Below are 15815 nucleotides of genomic sequence, written 5' to 3'. Positions count from 1 at the left end.
TGGTAAAATGGAGGGAGTTGCTCCCTCCACCCCCACATGTCTCTTCCTCCACCTCCCCAATTTTCTAAAATGTCAATTATATCCTTCTAAGATGACAATTATATCCTTAAAAGTTAAAATTTTTTATTTTTATTATTTTAATATTTTAATTTATTTAAAACTTCTGATTTACTTCCCTCTGCACCTCTTCCTCTCTTCCATTTCCGTTTACCTTTCTCTCTTCCGTCAAGCTTCTTCTCCATTTCTCCATTTTCGTTTATCATTTTCTCTTCAAGCCTCATCAACCTTTCACTTCTATTTCTCCATTTCTTTCTTCTTACCATATATAACATTTAAAATTATAAATTTAAATATAAATTACTGTAAATAAAATAAACAAATAAAATAAAAACGAAACGTAAAAGGAACACTGCCTCTGGACGGATGACATCCTTCAACGGATGTCAACATCCGTTTCGCCTTAAACGGATGTTGACATCTGTTGAAGGATGTCATCCGTCCAGAGGCAGTGTTCCTTTTAGGTTTTGTTTTTATTTTACTACGTTTTGCGGCTCATGCAAGGATTATAGGCTTGGATATTCAAAGGATTATTGGAAGTATGGGAAGGATTTAGGGTTTAGAATTATAGGAAGGATTATGACTACGTACCTGGAGAGAAACCACGACAAGGACACTACACCATAAACGCACTGCACCACGTATTGCACCGAGAACAAGAGGAAGATTGCTTGATAATTCTTTTCACGATCACCAAGCTTTGCAGAAAAATATTTTACTCATACAAGGAACTACGTAGGTTATCAGTGAAATATGTTATAAATGAATAAAATTAAAAAACAATAATTTTAAAAATAAAATTTTACTGAGGGGCAAAATAGTAAAGGAAAGGTGGAGGAAGGGGCAAAAAAGTAAAGGGAGGTGGAGGAAGAGATGTGTGGGGGTGGAGGGAGCAACTCCCCAAAATGGAATGAGACTATGTCCATCAGATTGATTACTTATTGGTTTAATTCTATGAAATTATTTATTAATAAAAGTAAAAAAAAAGTTAGATCAGATGTTGGTACATTAAATAAAGAGTGATGCTCCCTCCACCACCCAGTCTTCTCCCTACACTTCTCCAATTTTTTTTAAATTCTAAATTTACCCTTTTTACTTTTTACTTTTACCAATTTTACTTTTTTTTTAAAACCCTAATTTTAATCCCGTCTCACTTTTACTTTTCCTTTCACTCTCAGCAGCAAACGCCCACCCCCCACTGTCACTTTCTCTCTTTTTCTTAATTCCCACTTCCATTAACACAAAATTTGATAGAAAAAGTAAATTTTGCATGGTATAAATTTAAAACATTTATAATTTCTGATGAGTTTTGAAGTATTATGATCCCATAATATAATATGCTAAAATTTTCTTCTCCACTTCCTTGTCTTTAAATAACCAAACTTGAAAATCCATGCTTAAACTTGAAACTCTAAACCACCAGAAGATAACCCTTGTCGTTGTAAATCAAACCGTTTAGGCCGTAGGAGCAGCTGGACTTCTCTTCGATGATCACTGGGTGTTCAGTGAATCTCGTGAAATTTGAAAGAAAATGGAAAATATTGTATTAACAGAAGTGAAAATTAAGAGAAAGAGAGAAAATGACAGAAGGGGGTGGGGGTGGTGTGACATCCCAAAAATACAGCATAACACCATAAAATCAGAAAATCACATTTAATAATATTTCAATACAGTTTTCCAACTAAAAACAAAATAAAACCCGAACGAACGCTCAAGGACGAACGTCCTTGAGTACAAATCCAACATAACGGACGAATGTGCAAAAGTCGCACGCCACACATAAGAGTTTTACAAATTTAAGATAAACGTACAAGAAACCTGACCGAACGGTTTACACAGGATAATTACTGAACGGTCGAATTAACTCAAAAGAAAACAAGAGATGGTCGAACGACCACTCAATTCAACTAAATACAATACTGGCCGAGCGATCTCACTGCTCGATCTTCACTTCAACATCAACCAGGCTCTCTTCATTCAATGCTTCTTCCAAACGCTCATCTCCCTCTGCTCACACCCACACGGATGATCATTGCAATGACAAGACGGACGTACAAGTACAATGGACAACACAAGGAAAACGAAAGGGTAAGCTTACGTAATTTAACTCATGCATCAACATATAATTTCTAGCAAACAGTTCATTTCACACATACATATCAACGTACGCATTCATCATACATCACATAATTTAACGCATGTACAAAATAAAACTCAACACGACTGACTGTCCGGACTGTATGAAATCTGCGTAGTTACAGGCGTTCACGCACCCGGGTGGTGTGGTAACTGGCATCCTCATCAGCTGCCACCCGAGGTTAGTCCGTTCTTACGTCGCCCACGTTAACTTATGGACTAAGGACCTCCTGCCGTTCCCACGCATGACGTGCGTCCTCTACTTGAGAACGAGCACTCACGGAACATCAGGATGAACAGCCAGCATTAACTAACCACAGTCATACTTTACAACTTTCAACATTCAACCATGAGTCGTTCCTGCCTGGAACGCTCGTTCAATATTCATAACTTTCATATCATCTCAAATACTGTTCATCATTCATTATTCATCAATCCATAATCATTTTCATCATTCATAACAAAATCACCAAAAGCCGAACGTTCTGTCCCCAAAGATCGAGGACAAACGTTGTAAGTGAGACCAAAAGGACGTTCGTTTGAATCAAAGACCGAACGCTAAAAGCGAGACCAAAAGACGCTCGTTCGGAACGAAGACCGAACGCTAAAATCTGCAGAAAATTCCAATAGTACTGTTCATTGGACGAACGCTATTTAGTGGGAGAAGAGAACGAGCGCTCAAAACGATACCGAGTACTATTCGGACGAACGCTTAATTCAAAGAAGAGCACTATTAGGCCGAACGCTCAGTTGGAGACCGAGCACTATTTATAACGAACGCTCAGTTGGAGACCGAACGACACTTTGAGCGTACGTTCAGTGTAAGACCGAACGCCTTCCAGTACAATCGTCCGGTGTAAGACCGAACGCCTTCCAGTACAATCAAACAGAGCATTCTAGGGTGAGGACGCTCGTCCTCAACCAGGGAATTTATCATGTTGACCAACAAACACCGAACGGTCAGAGACCGTCTCAGTAACGAACGTAAAATATCATGGGAATTACAAAGAGAAGATCAAAACAGTGCTTGGCCGAACGCTCAAGCATGGCAATTTAGGACGAGGACGTTCGTCCTCAAACAGGGATTTATTAAAATGACAGGATCAACATTTCAAACCTTTTATTAGGGGAAAACCGAACGGTAAATGACTGTTCAGTACGAACGTACATGTTCATAAAGTCCTCTTACAATTCATTTTTCATTTCCAGTTCCTTTCTCATAGTTCCACTCGTTCACATAAAGAAAATCTCATTTTTCAAACGATTCATATCATGTACTTTCATATATTTCATTTCATCCAAGTAACGAACGTTCATGCATCCAAATCAACATATAATATTCTCATACTTTCAAAATAACGAACGTTCATGCAAATCAGTCATGGCAACATCATACAGTGAAATAACGAACGTTCATACCATCATTTCATCATTCATCATGCATCTATACAGTAAAATAACGAACGTTCACACCCACACATACAACAAAACAGTTAAATTAAGTAAGCTTCCCTTACCCGGAAATGACGAACGTTCACAGATTCTCTACTCAAATTCCAATAACAAGCGCTCGTTAATCCACTGTTCAGACGAACCCCAATAATGAAAAATCAGAACCGCTCTACTCTAAGAAATACGAACGTACAACTCAAACACAGCTAAGGACGAACGTCAGAGAGGAAGGAAGAACCTACCAGCTTCACCAGTCGAACGTTCTCCCTGGAACTCCTACGCCGAGCGTCCTTCAATCTTGCCAGAGTGTGGAATGGAGGAGGTGCAGTGGTGATTTCTTAGAGAGAGAAGGGTGCAGAGAGTGAAGAGAGAAGGAGGAGAGAATTGAATCTGAGAAACTGAAGGAAAGAGGGTGAAGAGAGAGATCTATCAGAATTAAATTAAGAGGTGAGTGCTCCACTCAGCCGAACGCACGTCTCCACTATACCAGTGCGCGCTCGGCCGGACGCACTACACCAACCCACTTTGGACGGTCGACCATTGTACTTTTGCCACGCGTCTTCCACCATCGCCGATGCTCGTTCAGCTGGCCGACCCACTGTTCCCCACTACCGGACGTGTGGCGGCTGGCGTCCATCAGTGGCTGTCGGGCACTGCTGTCGGCCATGTACACTACTGACGTGGCGCGCTCTCCTGCCGCCACGTGGACGCACGTTTTTTTTTTTTTTTTTTTTTTTTGAGTCCTCACATTCCCCCCAACTACAAAAATTTTCGTCCTCGAAAATTAGGACGGAGTCTCGAACAGATGGGGATATAAATCTTTCATAGCATCTTCCACTTCCCACGTAGAGTCGCTCGTCTTCTCGTCCCAGACGACTTTCACCAATCTGACGGCTTTCCTCTTGTAGTACTTGGTGTCGCTATCTTCAATGCGTACCGGCTGCATTTCCAACGTACGATCTTGACGAAGACGAATATTCTCCAACTCCAATACATGAGAAGGATCAGATACGTACTTACGGAGTTGAGAAACGTGAAAGACTGGATGCAAGTTTGATAACTGAGGCGGTAAAGACAACTCGTACGCAACTGGCCCAATCTTTCTCAAGATTTGATAAGGTCCGATGAACTTGGGAGATAACTTCTTTGGTCGGATGGCTCTCCCTACACCAGTGGTCGGATGTAGTCTAAGGAAGACATGATCTCCTGCATCGAACTCCAAGGGTCTTCTCCTCTTGTCAGCATAAGATTTCTGTCGACTCCTGGACGTCTTTAGCCTCTCTTGAATTAACTTCACCTTCTCAGTCGTCTGCTGAATGAGCTCTGGTCCTGTTAACACCTTTTCCCCTTCCTGAAACCAACACAAAGGTGTTCGACATTTCCTTCCATATAGAGCTTCAAAAGGAGCCATTCCTATACTGGCTTGAAAACTGTTGTTGTATGTGAACTCCACTAAAGGCAAGACTTCATCCCAGACGCCCATGTGATCTAGGACACACGCCCTCAATAAGTCTTCAAGCGTCTGAATGGTTCTCTCGGACTGACCGTCTGTCTGAGGATGATAGGCCGAACTCATTTGAAGTTTACTACCGAGCTCACTTTGTAATGATCTCCAGAACCGAGAAGTAAACCTCGTGTCTCGGTCTGAAACAATGCTGGATGGAACTCCATGCAGGCGGACAATTTCTTGGATATAAAGCTTAGCCAGGTTCGTCATTGACATCTTCAGGTTGACTGCTAGGAAATGAGCACTCTTCGTTAGTCGATCCACAATTACCCATACAGAATCATGATTTCTGACCGTTCGAGGTAAGTGAGTCACGAAGTCCATCGCAATGCTGTCCCACTTCCATTCTGGAATCTCTAACTGCTGAAGTAGACCACCTGGTCTTTGATGTTCAGCCTTGGCTCGCTGGCACGTTAAACAAGATGCCACAAAACGTGCGACATCACTCTTCATTCCCGGCCACCAGAAAGATTTCCTGAGGTCTTGATACATCTTAGTCATACCAGGATGTATGCTAAGACGACTATGATGTCCTTCCTCAAGAATAATCCTTTTTAACTCACCATCATTCGGAATACACGTTCTATTCATGTAGCGTAGCATACCATCAGTTCCAGTGTTAAAATGTTTAGCTTGATCTGTACCGAGTGCGTTCAAGATCTTCACCAGCTCTTCATCTTCTCGCTGCTTCACTCTGATCCGGTCGAATACGTCACTGGAGATTCTAAGGGTACAACATTTGATAACATTCGGTTGCAAGTCAAACTGTAACCTTAGATCTCTAAAACTTTCTACCAAACTCAACTCTCGGACCATCATAGAGGAGACGTGAACTACCTTTCTACTTAAAGCGTCTGCTACAACATTTGCTTTTCCCGGATGGTAGAGTAGTTCAAAGTCGTAGTCCTTCAAGAACTCCAGCCAACGTCTCTGTCTCATATTCAGCTCCTTCTGATCAAACAGATACTTGAGACTCTTGTGATCACTGAACAATTGGAATGTCGATCCATACAAGTAGTGTCTCCAGATTTTCAAGGCAAAGACGACTGCTGCTAATTCCAGGTCGTGAGTTGGGTAATTCTTCTCATGAACCTTCAGTTGTCGAGATGCATACGCAACCACCCTCTTTTCTTGCATGAGTACACAACCTAAACCCTGATGAGACGCGTCACAATATACCACGAAGAGTTTAGCCGTGTCAGGAATGACCAATACCGGGGCGCTCGTTAACTTATTCTTCAATTCCTGGAAGCTTCCTTCACACCGATCGGTCCAAGCGAACGGTTGATCTTTTCTGGTCAGCTGAGTCAACGGAGCTACTATCTTGGAAAACCCTTCAATGAACCGTCTATAGTAGCCCGCGAGTCCCACAAAGCTACGAACTTCAGTTACCGAACGTGGACTCTCCCACTCCAATACTGCTCTTACTTTTGCCGGATCCACTGATATTCCTCCAGCTGAAACTATGTGTCCCAAGAATGGTACTTCCTTCATCCAAAATTCACATTTAGAGAATTTGGCGTACAACTCCTTTTCTCTTAGTACGCCCAGAACAGTCCTCAAATGATCTTCATGTTCTTCATAGCTCTTGGAGTAGACCAAAATATCATCAATGAATACCACCACGAACTTGTCTAGATACGGCCTGAAGATACGATTCATGTAGTCCATAAATATTGCTGGGGCGTTTGTCACACCGAATGGCATCACTACATACTCGTAGTGTCCATAACGAGATCGGAAGGCCGTCTTCTGGATGTCTTCTTCCTTTACCCGAATCTGATGGTATCCCGACCGTAAATCAATCTTCGAGAATATGGTCGCGCCATGTAATTGATCCAGTAGGTCGTCTATCCGAGGCAAAGGATACTTGTTCTTGATGGTCAGCTTGTTTAACTGCCTGTAATCAATGCAGAGACGAGAACTGCCATCCTTCTTCTTCACTAAGAGTACTGGCGCTCCCCAAGGTGATGCGCTTGGTCTGATAAACTGCTTGTCCATTAACTCTTCTATCTGTTCCTTGAGTTCAGCTAACTCTGCTGGCGACATCCGATATGGTGCAATAGAGATAGGACCAGCATTCGACACTAAGTCGATAGTAAATTCCACCTCGCGCGGAGGAGGTAATCCAGGCACTTCATCAGGAAATACATCAGGGAATTCATCCACAACTGATCGTTCTCCACTCGACTTATTGGGCGATCGCTCATGATTCAAACCTTCAAGTCGTTCGTCCGAGTGCGTCATGATCAGAAAACAACTAGCACCATCCACGATGTCTTCCTTTAGCTGACCGAGCGTCACTGATAGTTCTACTTCGTACTCGTCTGGAAACACCAATTCCTTAGCACCACAGTCAATGAGAATGCGATTGGCAGCCAACCAATCCATTCCTAGTATCACTTCCAAATCCTTTAGGGGTAGGCAGATGAGGTTTACCTTATAGTTACGTCCTTCAACCTCTATAGGACATTTAACACATACAGTAGACGTCCTAACCTCACCCGCTGCTGGGGTTGATACTACCAAGTCGAACTGCATCTCGCGTTCGGCTAATCCCAATTTCTCAACACACGCCTTCGAAATGAAGGAGTGTGTTGCCCCCGAATCATACAACACACAAACAGGCATTCCATGTAATGAGCAAGTACCAGTGACGAGCGTACCTGAACTGGCAGCTTCCGTGGCCGTGATCGCATAAACTCTACCAACAGCCTGTGCTCGTCCACCCCTTCCCTGTTGCATTCTTCCAGCATTTGGCGGCCTCATTGGCGCTCGTCCGCCCATATTACAGTCGCGCTCTGTGTGACCATTCCTTCCACAACGAGTGCAGGACTTTGCTCCCAATAACTGAGGGCATGAAGACCGGTAATGTGGTCCTCCACATTGGAAACACTTGACTGATCCGTGCTGTCCAGATTGTCCGGCAACAACCATAGCCTGAGAATTAGATGGTTGTGCTGGACGAGCATACGGCAACCTGTCCCGATTCATATTCGGCCTGGACATGATCGGCCCTCTAGTTGGTTGTTGCTGCTTCTTCTGACGTTCTGCTTCAGCCATATTTTTCTCCAACACTTTTGCTCGCTCAATCATAACAGGAAAGGACTTAATGCAGAGGCTGGATATCAATACCTTAAGATCACTTCTCAGTCCATTTTCAAACTTCCTGCACTGCCACACCTCACTGGTGGCAAGGGTATTAAAGCGAACCAGATGTTTGAACCTGTTGGTGTACTCTGAAACAGACATATTACCTTGTACCAACTGGAGAAATTCCACCTCTTTGCCGAATCGAACACTATCCGGGAAATACTCCTCATAAAATTTTTCCTTGAAGACTTTCCAGGAAATAGGGCTGTGAGATTCTGCTAGTATCATCTTCGCAGTCGACCACCAATGACTGGCCTCTCCAGTCAACAGATACTCGGTGAATGCCAGTCTTCGATCATTAGGACATTCCTTGGCATCGTAAATCTGTTCCATGTCCCTTATCCACTGATCAGCTCCGTCGGGAAGGCATTTCCCATCAAATTTTGCAGGACGATGCTGTAGGAAATTTTCCAAACTCCACTCAGCCTGATGGGTGGTGTTTGAAGTAGATGCTCCGGGTGTACCCCTGGTAGCTGCAAGAATCTCCATAAGCTGTCTCTGAGTCACTTCAGAACTTGCGCGAGCAGCTTCCAAACTCTGTAAGGCAGCCGCATTTTGCTGCGTCAAAACAACGTTCTGCTCTTGTAACCTTTCAATTACTGATTCCAACAATCTGGTGTTGTTGGGTACATCATGCTCATTAGTCTGCGGTGGAGGAGGAGGGGGAAGTCTAGGTGCCATTGGTTCTCTGAGAAACAGAGAAAAGAAACGAACGTTAGCCCTGTTGAAAGAGTCGAAAATAACTCATTGAACGCAATTTAAGCACACAGCAAAAACACAGTGTACTCATAACCTACAGTGTCCTTAAGAGGACAAAACTGCTCTGATACCACTAATGTGACATCCCAAAAATACAGCATAACACCATAAAATCAGAAAATCACATTTAATAATATTTCAATACAGTTTTCCAACTAAAAACAAAATAAAACCCGAACGAACGCTCAAGGACGAACGTCCTTGAGTACAAATCCAACATAACGGACGAATGTGCAAAAGTCGCACGCCACACATAAGAGTTTTACAAATTTAAGATAAACGTACAAGAAACCTGACCGAACGGTTTACACAGGATAATTACTGAACGGTCGAATTAACTCAAAAGAAAACAAGAGATGGTCGAACGACCACTCAATTCAACTAAATACAATACTGGCCGAGCGATCTCACTGCTCGATCTTCACTTCAACATCAACCAGGCTCTCTTCATTCAATGCTTCTTCCAAACGCTCATCTCCCTCTGCTCACACCCACACGGATGATCATTGCAATGACAAGACGGACGTACAAGTACAATGGACAACACAAGGAAAACGAAAGGGTAAGCTTACGTAATTTAACTCATGCATCAACATATAATTTCTAGCAAACAGTTCATTTCACACATACATATCAACGTACGCATTCATCATACATCACATAATTTAACGCATGTACAAAATAAAACTCAACACGACTGACTGTCCGGACTGTATGAAATCTGCGTAGTTACAGGCGTTCACGCACCCGGGTGGTGTGGTAACTGGCATCCTCATCAGCTGCCACCCGAGGTTAGTCCGTTCTTACGTCGCCCACGTTAACTTATGGACTAAGGACCTCCTGCCGTTCCCACGCATGACGTGCGTCCTCTACTTGAGAACGAGCACTCACGGAACATCAGGATGAACAGCCAGCATTAACTATCCACAGTCATACTTTACAACTTTCAACATTCAACCATGAGTCGTTCCTGCCTGGAACGCTCGTTCAATATTCATAACTTTCATATCATCTCAAATACTGTTCATCATTCATTATTCATCAATCCATAATCATTTTCATCATTCATAACAAAATCACCAAAAGCCGAACGTTCTGTCCCCAAAGATCGAGGACGAACGTTGTAAGTGAGACCAAAAGGACGTTCGTTTGAATCAAAGACCGAACGCTAAAAGCGAGACCAAAAGACGCTCGTTCGGAACGAAGACCGAACGCTAAAATCTGCAGAAAATTCCAATAGTACTGTTCATTGGACGAACGCTATTTAGTGGGAGAAGAGAACGAGCGCTCAAAACGATACCGAGTACTATTCGGACGAACGCTTAATTCAAAGAAGAGCACTATTAGGCCGAACGCTCAGTTGGAGACCGAGCACTATTTATAACGAACGCTCAGTTGGAGACCGAACGACACTTTGAGCGTACGTTCAGTGTAAGACCGAACGCCTTCCAGTACAATCGTCCGGTGTAAGACCGAACGCCTTCCAGTACAATCGTCCGGTGTAAGACCGAACGCTATTCTGGGCGAACGTCTGGTGTAAGACTGAACGTCCAGTAACTCAGATTGATAAGTCTTGAAAATAAACTAAGAGAAGTTTGGAGAAGTAATACGAACGGAAATATGCACTGCTACGTATATATATACAAGTACAAAAAGAGGGAAGTTTATCAGACGTACAACATTTCTACAGTGCCAAACCGAACGCTCAAACAGAGCATTCTAGGGTGAGGACGCTCGTCCTCAACCAGGGAATTTATCATGTTGACCAACAAACACCGAACGGTCAGAGACCGTCTCAGTAACGAACGTAAAATATCATGGGAATTACAAAGAGAAGATCAAAACAGTGCTTGGCCGAACGCTCAAGCATGGCAATTTAGGACGAGGACGTTCGTCCTCAAACAGGGATTTATTAAAATGACAGGATCAACATTTCAAACCTTTTATTAGGGGAAAACCGAACGGTAAATGACTGTTCAGTACGAACGTACATGTTCATAAAGTCCTCTTACAATTCATTTTTCATTTCCAGTTCCTTTCTCATAGTTCCACTCGTTCACATAAAGAAAATCTCATTTTTCAAACGATTCATATCATGTACTTTCATATATTTCATTTCATCCAAGTAACGAACGTTCATGCATCCAAATCAACATATAATATTCTCATACTTTCAAAATAACGAACGTTCATGCAAATCAGTCATGGCAACATCATACAGTGAAATAACGAACGTTCATACCATCATTTCATCATTCATCATGCATCTATACAGTAAAATAACGAACGTTCACACCCACACATACAACAAAACAGTTAAATTAAGTAAGCTTCCCTTACCCGGAAATGACGAACGTTCACAGATTCTCTACTCAAATTCCAATAACAAGCGCTCGTTAATCCACTGTTCAGACGAACCCCAATAATGAAAAATCAGAACCGCTCTACTCTAAGAAATACGAACATACAACTCAAACACAGCTAAGGACGAACGTCAGAGAGGAAGGAAGAACCTACCAGCTTCACCAGTCGAACGTTCTCCCTGGAACTCCTACGCCGAGCGTCCTTCAATCTTGCCGGAGTGTGGAATGGAGGAGGTGCAGTGGTGATTTCTTAGAGAGAGAAGGGTGCAGAGAGTGAAGAGAGAAGGAGGAGAGAATTGAATCTGAGAAACTGAAGGAAAGAGGGTGAAGAGAGAGATCTATCAGAATTAAATTAAGAGGTGAGTGCTCCACTCAGCCGAACGCACGTCTCCACTATACCAGTGCGCGCTCGGCCGGACGCACTACACCAACCCACTCTGGACGGTCGACCACTGTACTTTTGCCACGCGTCTTCCACCATCGCCGATGCTCGTTCAGCTGGCCGACCCACTGTTCCCCACTACCGGACGTGTGGCAGCTGGCGTCCATCAGTGGCTGTCGGGCACTGCTGTCGGCCATGTACACTACTGACGTGGCGCGCTCTCCTGCCGCCACGTGGACGCACGTTTTTTTTTTTTTTTTTTTTTTTTTTTTGAGTCCTCACAGGTGGGGGCTTGCAAAGTAAAATTGGTAAAAGTAAAAAGTAAGAAGGATAAATTTAAAATTTTAAAAAAATCGAAGAGGTGTAGGGAGAAGATGGGGTGGTGGAGGGAGCGTCACTCTTAAATAAATTTGTTGCTCTTGATTTAAAATAAAATGTAATTATTTTATTTGTTTAATTTTCTACCGCCTAATCTTTTCTAATATGAACATGGCATATTGTAACAAATAAATATATATTGAGAAAAATAATACTTGAAAATAATAAGTTTAAATACCATATCCATATTAGTATCAAACACAAAAGCCAGCATTCAAATAATCTCAAAAAGCAATCCAACATATTTATTTCACAATTCAAATTTTAAAAAGTAAATACAATTTAAAAAAAATTAAACTTAAAATACAATTTAAATCATATAAATATAAATGAAAATTAGTGTCTTTAAGTAACTGTTGTCTCTTATTCTTCTATAACATTAAAGTTAGAGTCTTAGGTGAGAAATTCAAAACATATTCTTCCCTTGAAACATTTTTAGCTACAATAAAAAAATATTAACTAATAGTATTTAATTATAAAGTAATAAATTATATATATATATATATATATATATATATATATATATATATATATATATATATATATATTAATAAAGTCATGTAACGAATTTCAAGTCAAAATGAGTTTTTAAGATTATCTGAAGAATAGTATTTGATAAATACACGATAATTAAGACTATAAACAAGTTCACTGTCAACTGTGGTGATTAAAATGTTAAACACGTCAACTGTGGAGAACACAAAAAGAAAAAAAAAACTTATTCTTTAGACTTTTGTGTTTCAATTTTTAATAACATGAATTTTATTTTATTTTATAGATCATTCATTATTAAAAAACATTATATATACATATTATATGTTTATATGTTTATGTCATAGTCTATTAGTTAATACTTAATTGTTAATAGTTAAAGTTAGTAGTGTAAATAATTAAGATGTAATATTCAACTAAAATAATATTATTATCTCATACAAGTTAAACAAACACAATTTTTCTTATACTAATTACTAGTAATTATCTCTCTTTTTTACTGATATTATTTTTAATAAAGCTATGAAAATATCGAGAAAGTTTTAAAGTAAATTATCATAGTTTTAATTCATAAAAAAATCATAGTTATTTAAAGAATCATTTTTGCATATATACATAGCAAGGATACTTTTAGAACAATGATAAATTCCAGAACATAAAATTGAATAAGTGTTTTTTGATGTGTGAAACCTTTAGTTATAATTTACTTGGATTTTTTATACTACTGTTTTAATGATCAGATATCAATCTCATGGGATGAATATTTTTTTACATAAAAATATATTATTAAATAACATACAGTAATGTACGATTAAATATTTAATTTATTTATTTAAATGATACTATGTATAATAATTATATGATTTTTAATGACTTTTATGTTGGATGATAAATGTTGACCCAGTCTGAAGTCTTATCTAATCCAAACTCGTTCCATAATGTCTATGTAACCCATTTCTCGTTCCATTCTCAAGCTTCATCAACGTAGACAGATTGCGAAAGGTAGAAAGCGTAATGACTTTTTCAAGTAAAAACAGATTTTAAGACACCAATGTAAACATGAGTTTTTAATACGTTCAAGAATTCAAATATACCGTAATTTTATTTTATTTTGAATTGAGTAAGATTTCAAATATATTTTAAATTTATTTGTAGATATCAATTATACACTATGAATTTATATTTACGAAATTTTTTATCATCATTATGTTTTTTTGTTTTATATTTAGTCTTCAATATAAATCAAACTTTGCAAACAATTTTTTTATTAAAATTTCTGTTTTTTTTTTCAGAAATGAATCGTTATCAAAATTAATTAATAAATACGTTCGAGTATGATAAGCAAAAATGTGATGTTATTAAAGTTGAACGAGTCTGACACGATAACGATTCAGCAAATGCAAAAGTAACCTTAAACATCACGTTCATTGTGCGAAAAGAGGATTAGAAGAGACAGATAAGCGTCACTCTCTTGAACTGGCAAACATCTTCAATTTACCTCGCAACAGCTCACCAACGCAAACGACAAAATAAAATTAACATAGTTGATCACTACTCAAACCATTTAAAGTCGTACTGTAGATCAGATAAACTTCCTCGTAATTTTCTAACGTTGTTTGTTCTCTTTGCTTTTTATCTAAACCATTGTAATAAAGATGATTAATCAGCATTAATTACCCGTCATTTCTATCAAACATATATTTATAAATATTAAAATAAATTTATTTTTAAATTTAATTTATTATCAGTAAATGACTTTTATTTATTTTTGTTAATTTTCAATCAATGATTATTATTCTCATTAATTACTCATAAATAGTTATTAATGTTCAGATTAATTATTAATAATGGTTCAGACCGACTAATATTTTTTTTTTATGATCGACTTTGGGTAGTCCTGTAGTACAGTTAATAACTTTTTAAAAATAGTGAATATCATTATTATTTATGAAGTGAGTATGAAATTTATAGACCAATATAAATTATAAAATTGTATTTGTATTGAAATAATATTTATTAGATATGATAATAATATAATAAATAATAATGGAATAATATATAATGATTATTGTAATAAATTGTTGAAATTTAATTATAATATGTAAATATAATTTAAATAAACGTAGATTTAATATATTTAAAAAATAATTAAAATATTTTATTGGACTTTGCTGATTAATCTAATTATTGGCAGGATAGGAGCAACATTTTGTTTTTCTATTATATTTTCACTGATATTGTTTTTCATTTATTTTTCCACCTACAATCCAAAAGAAGGTAGCAATATATGTAAGTGGAGCCTAGCTTTGTATTTTATAGTAGAAAAGAAGATGGATGTAGGGATCATTATAACGAGTGAAATTAAACTTCACTAACATATCTCTCTTTACATTGACGACAAAAATTTCAGAAAACAAGTCGTTCGTTAATGTAATACTCTTTCCATTGTCTCACTCGAAATTTTCTTACACGTTAATCACCTTCACTAATTTAGTTAATCAAAAATTCATTATCCACAATGTTTATTACCAAAAGAGTGTAAGGTTGTATTTCGGAATCAAAAACAAAAATGAGGCCTGGTGGAATAAAATTTATTTATTATCCATTTCATTACTTGTCATATGTTAATAAAATATCTACGAGTATTTTATAATTTACAGATACTTGTGAATATTTACAAACATTTAAAAAGTATATTTATTTTTATTTTTTTAAATAAAATTTAAATTAAATTACAAAATAAAATATAAATTATAATATAACTTAAAACTAAATTTTAATTAAATTTAACATAATAAAATAAAATAAAAATTAATTAAATAAAATAAAAATTAAATTTTTATTTTTAACTTTTGTAAACAATTGATATCTACACGTACAAATAATATAATATTCATACTCGATTTACAAATGATATCAACATATTCACTTTTAACGAAACCAACCGTCATAAATTTTATTTAAGAATACTTAAATATTGTTTCATCCTAGCGTTCATTATGAAAAAGTGTAGAAAGTAACTTTTGAGTTTTTTATTTTTTATTTTATCTATGTACTATAAATAAATATTTTTATTTATTGTTTTATTAATATTTATAAATTTATATTTATATTTACTTTATAATTTAATATAATA

At 38.1% G+C, this 15815-nt stretch overlaps 1 protein-coding gene and 1 long non-coding RNA gene across 2 annotated transcripts; both read right to left on the bottom strand.

Annotated features, from left to right (window-relative positions):
• Nucleotides 1–1683: 1683 nt before the first annotated feature.
• On the bottom strand, nt 1684–8986 carry LOC128194273 (uncharacterized). The gene is made up of 2 exons (XM_052869454.1): nt 7819–8986; nt 1684–2064 (listed from the first exon to the last, which is right to left on the bottom strand). The coding sequence occupies exons 1-2, from the start codon at nt 8984–8986 to the stop codon at nt 1991–1993; spliced, it is 1242 nt and encodes a 413-aa protein (XP_052725414.1). The 3' UTR covers nt 1684–1990.
• Nucleotides 8987–9164: 178 nt separating this feature from the next.
• On the bottom strand, nt 9165–11487 carry LOC128194255 (uncharacterized). Its single transcript, XR_008245634.1, has 2 exons — nt 11405–11487; nt 9165–9545 (listed from the first exon to the last, which is right to left on the bottom strand). It is a non-coding gene; the product is annotated as an uncharacterized LOC128194255 (long non-coding RNA).
• Nucleotides 11488–15815: the final 4328 nt, after the last annotated feature.

The sequence above is a fragment of the Vigna angularis genome, chromosome 10, assembly GCF_016808095.1.
Source record: "Vigna angularis cultivar LongXiaoDou No.4 chromosome 10, ASM1680809v1, whole genome shotgun sequence".
NCBI lineage: Eukaryota > Viridiplantae > Streptophyta > Magnoliopsida > Fabales > Fabaceae > Vigna > Vigna angularis.
Note: the sequence above shows the minus strand (reverse complement) of the source record. Positions and strands in the feature narration are given on the sequence as shown.

Excerpts from the sequence above, each read along its gene's own strand:
- LOC128194273 (XM_052869454.1), bottom strand. The coding sequence starts at position 8,986 with ATGGCACCTAGACTTCCCCCTCCTCCTCCACCGCAGACTAATGAGCAT. Across the intron at positions 2,065-7,818 it reads CACGGAAGCTGCCAGTTCAG|AGGGAGATGAGCGTTTGGAA; the intron begins GTACGCTCGTCA and ends GGGTGTGAGCAG.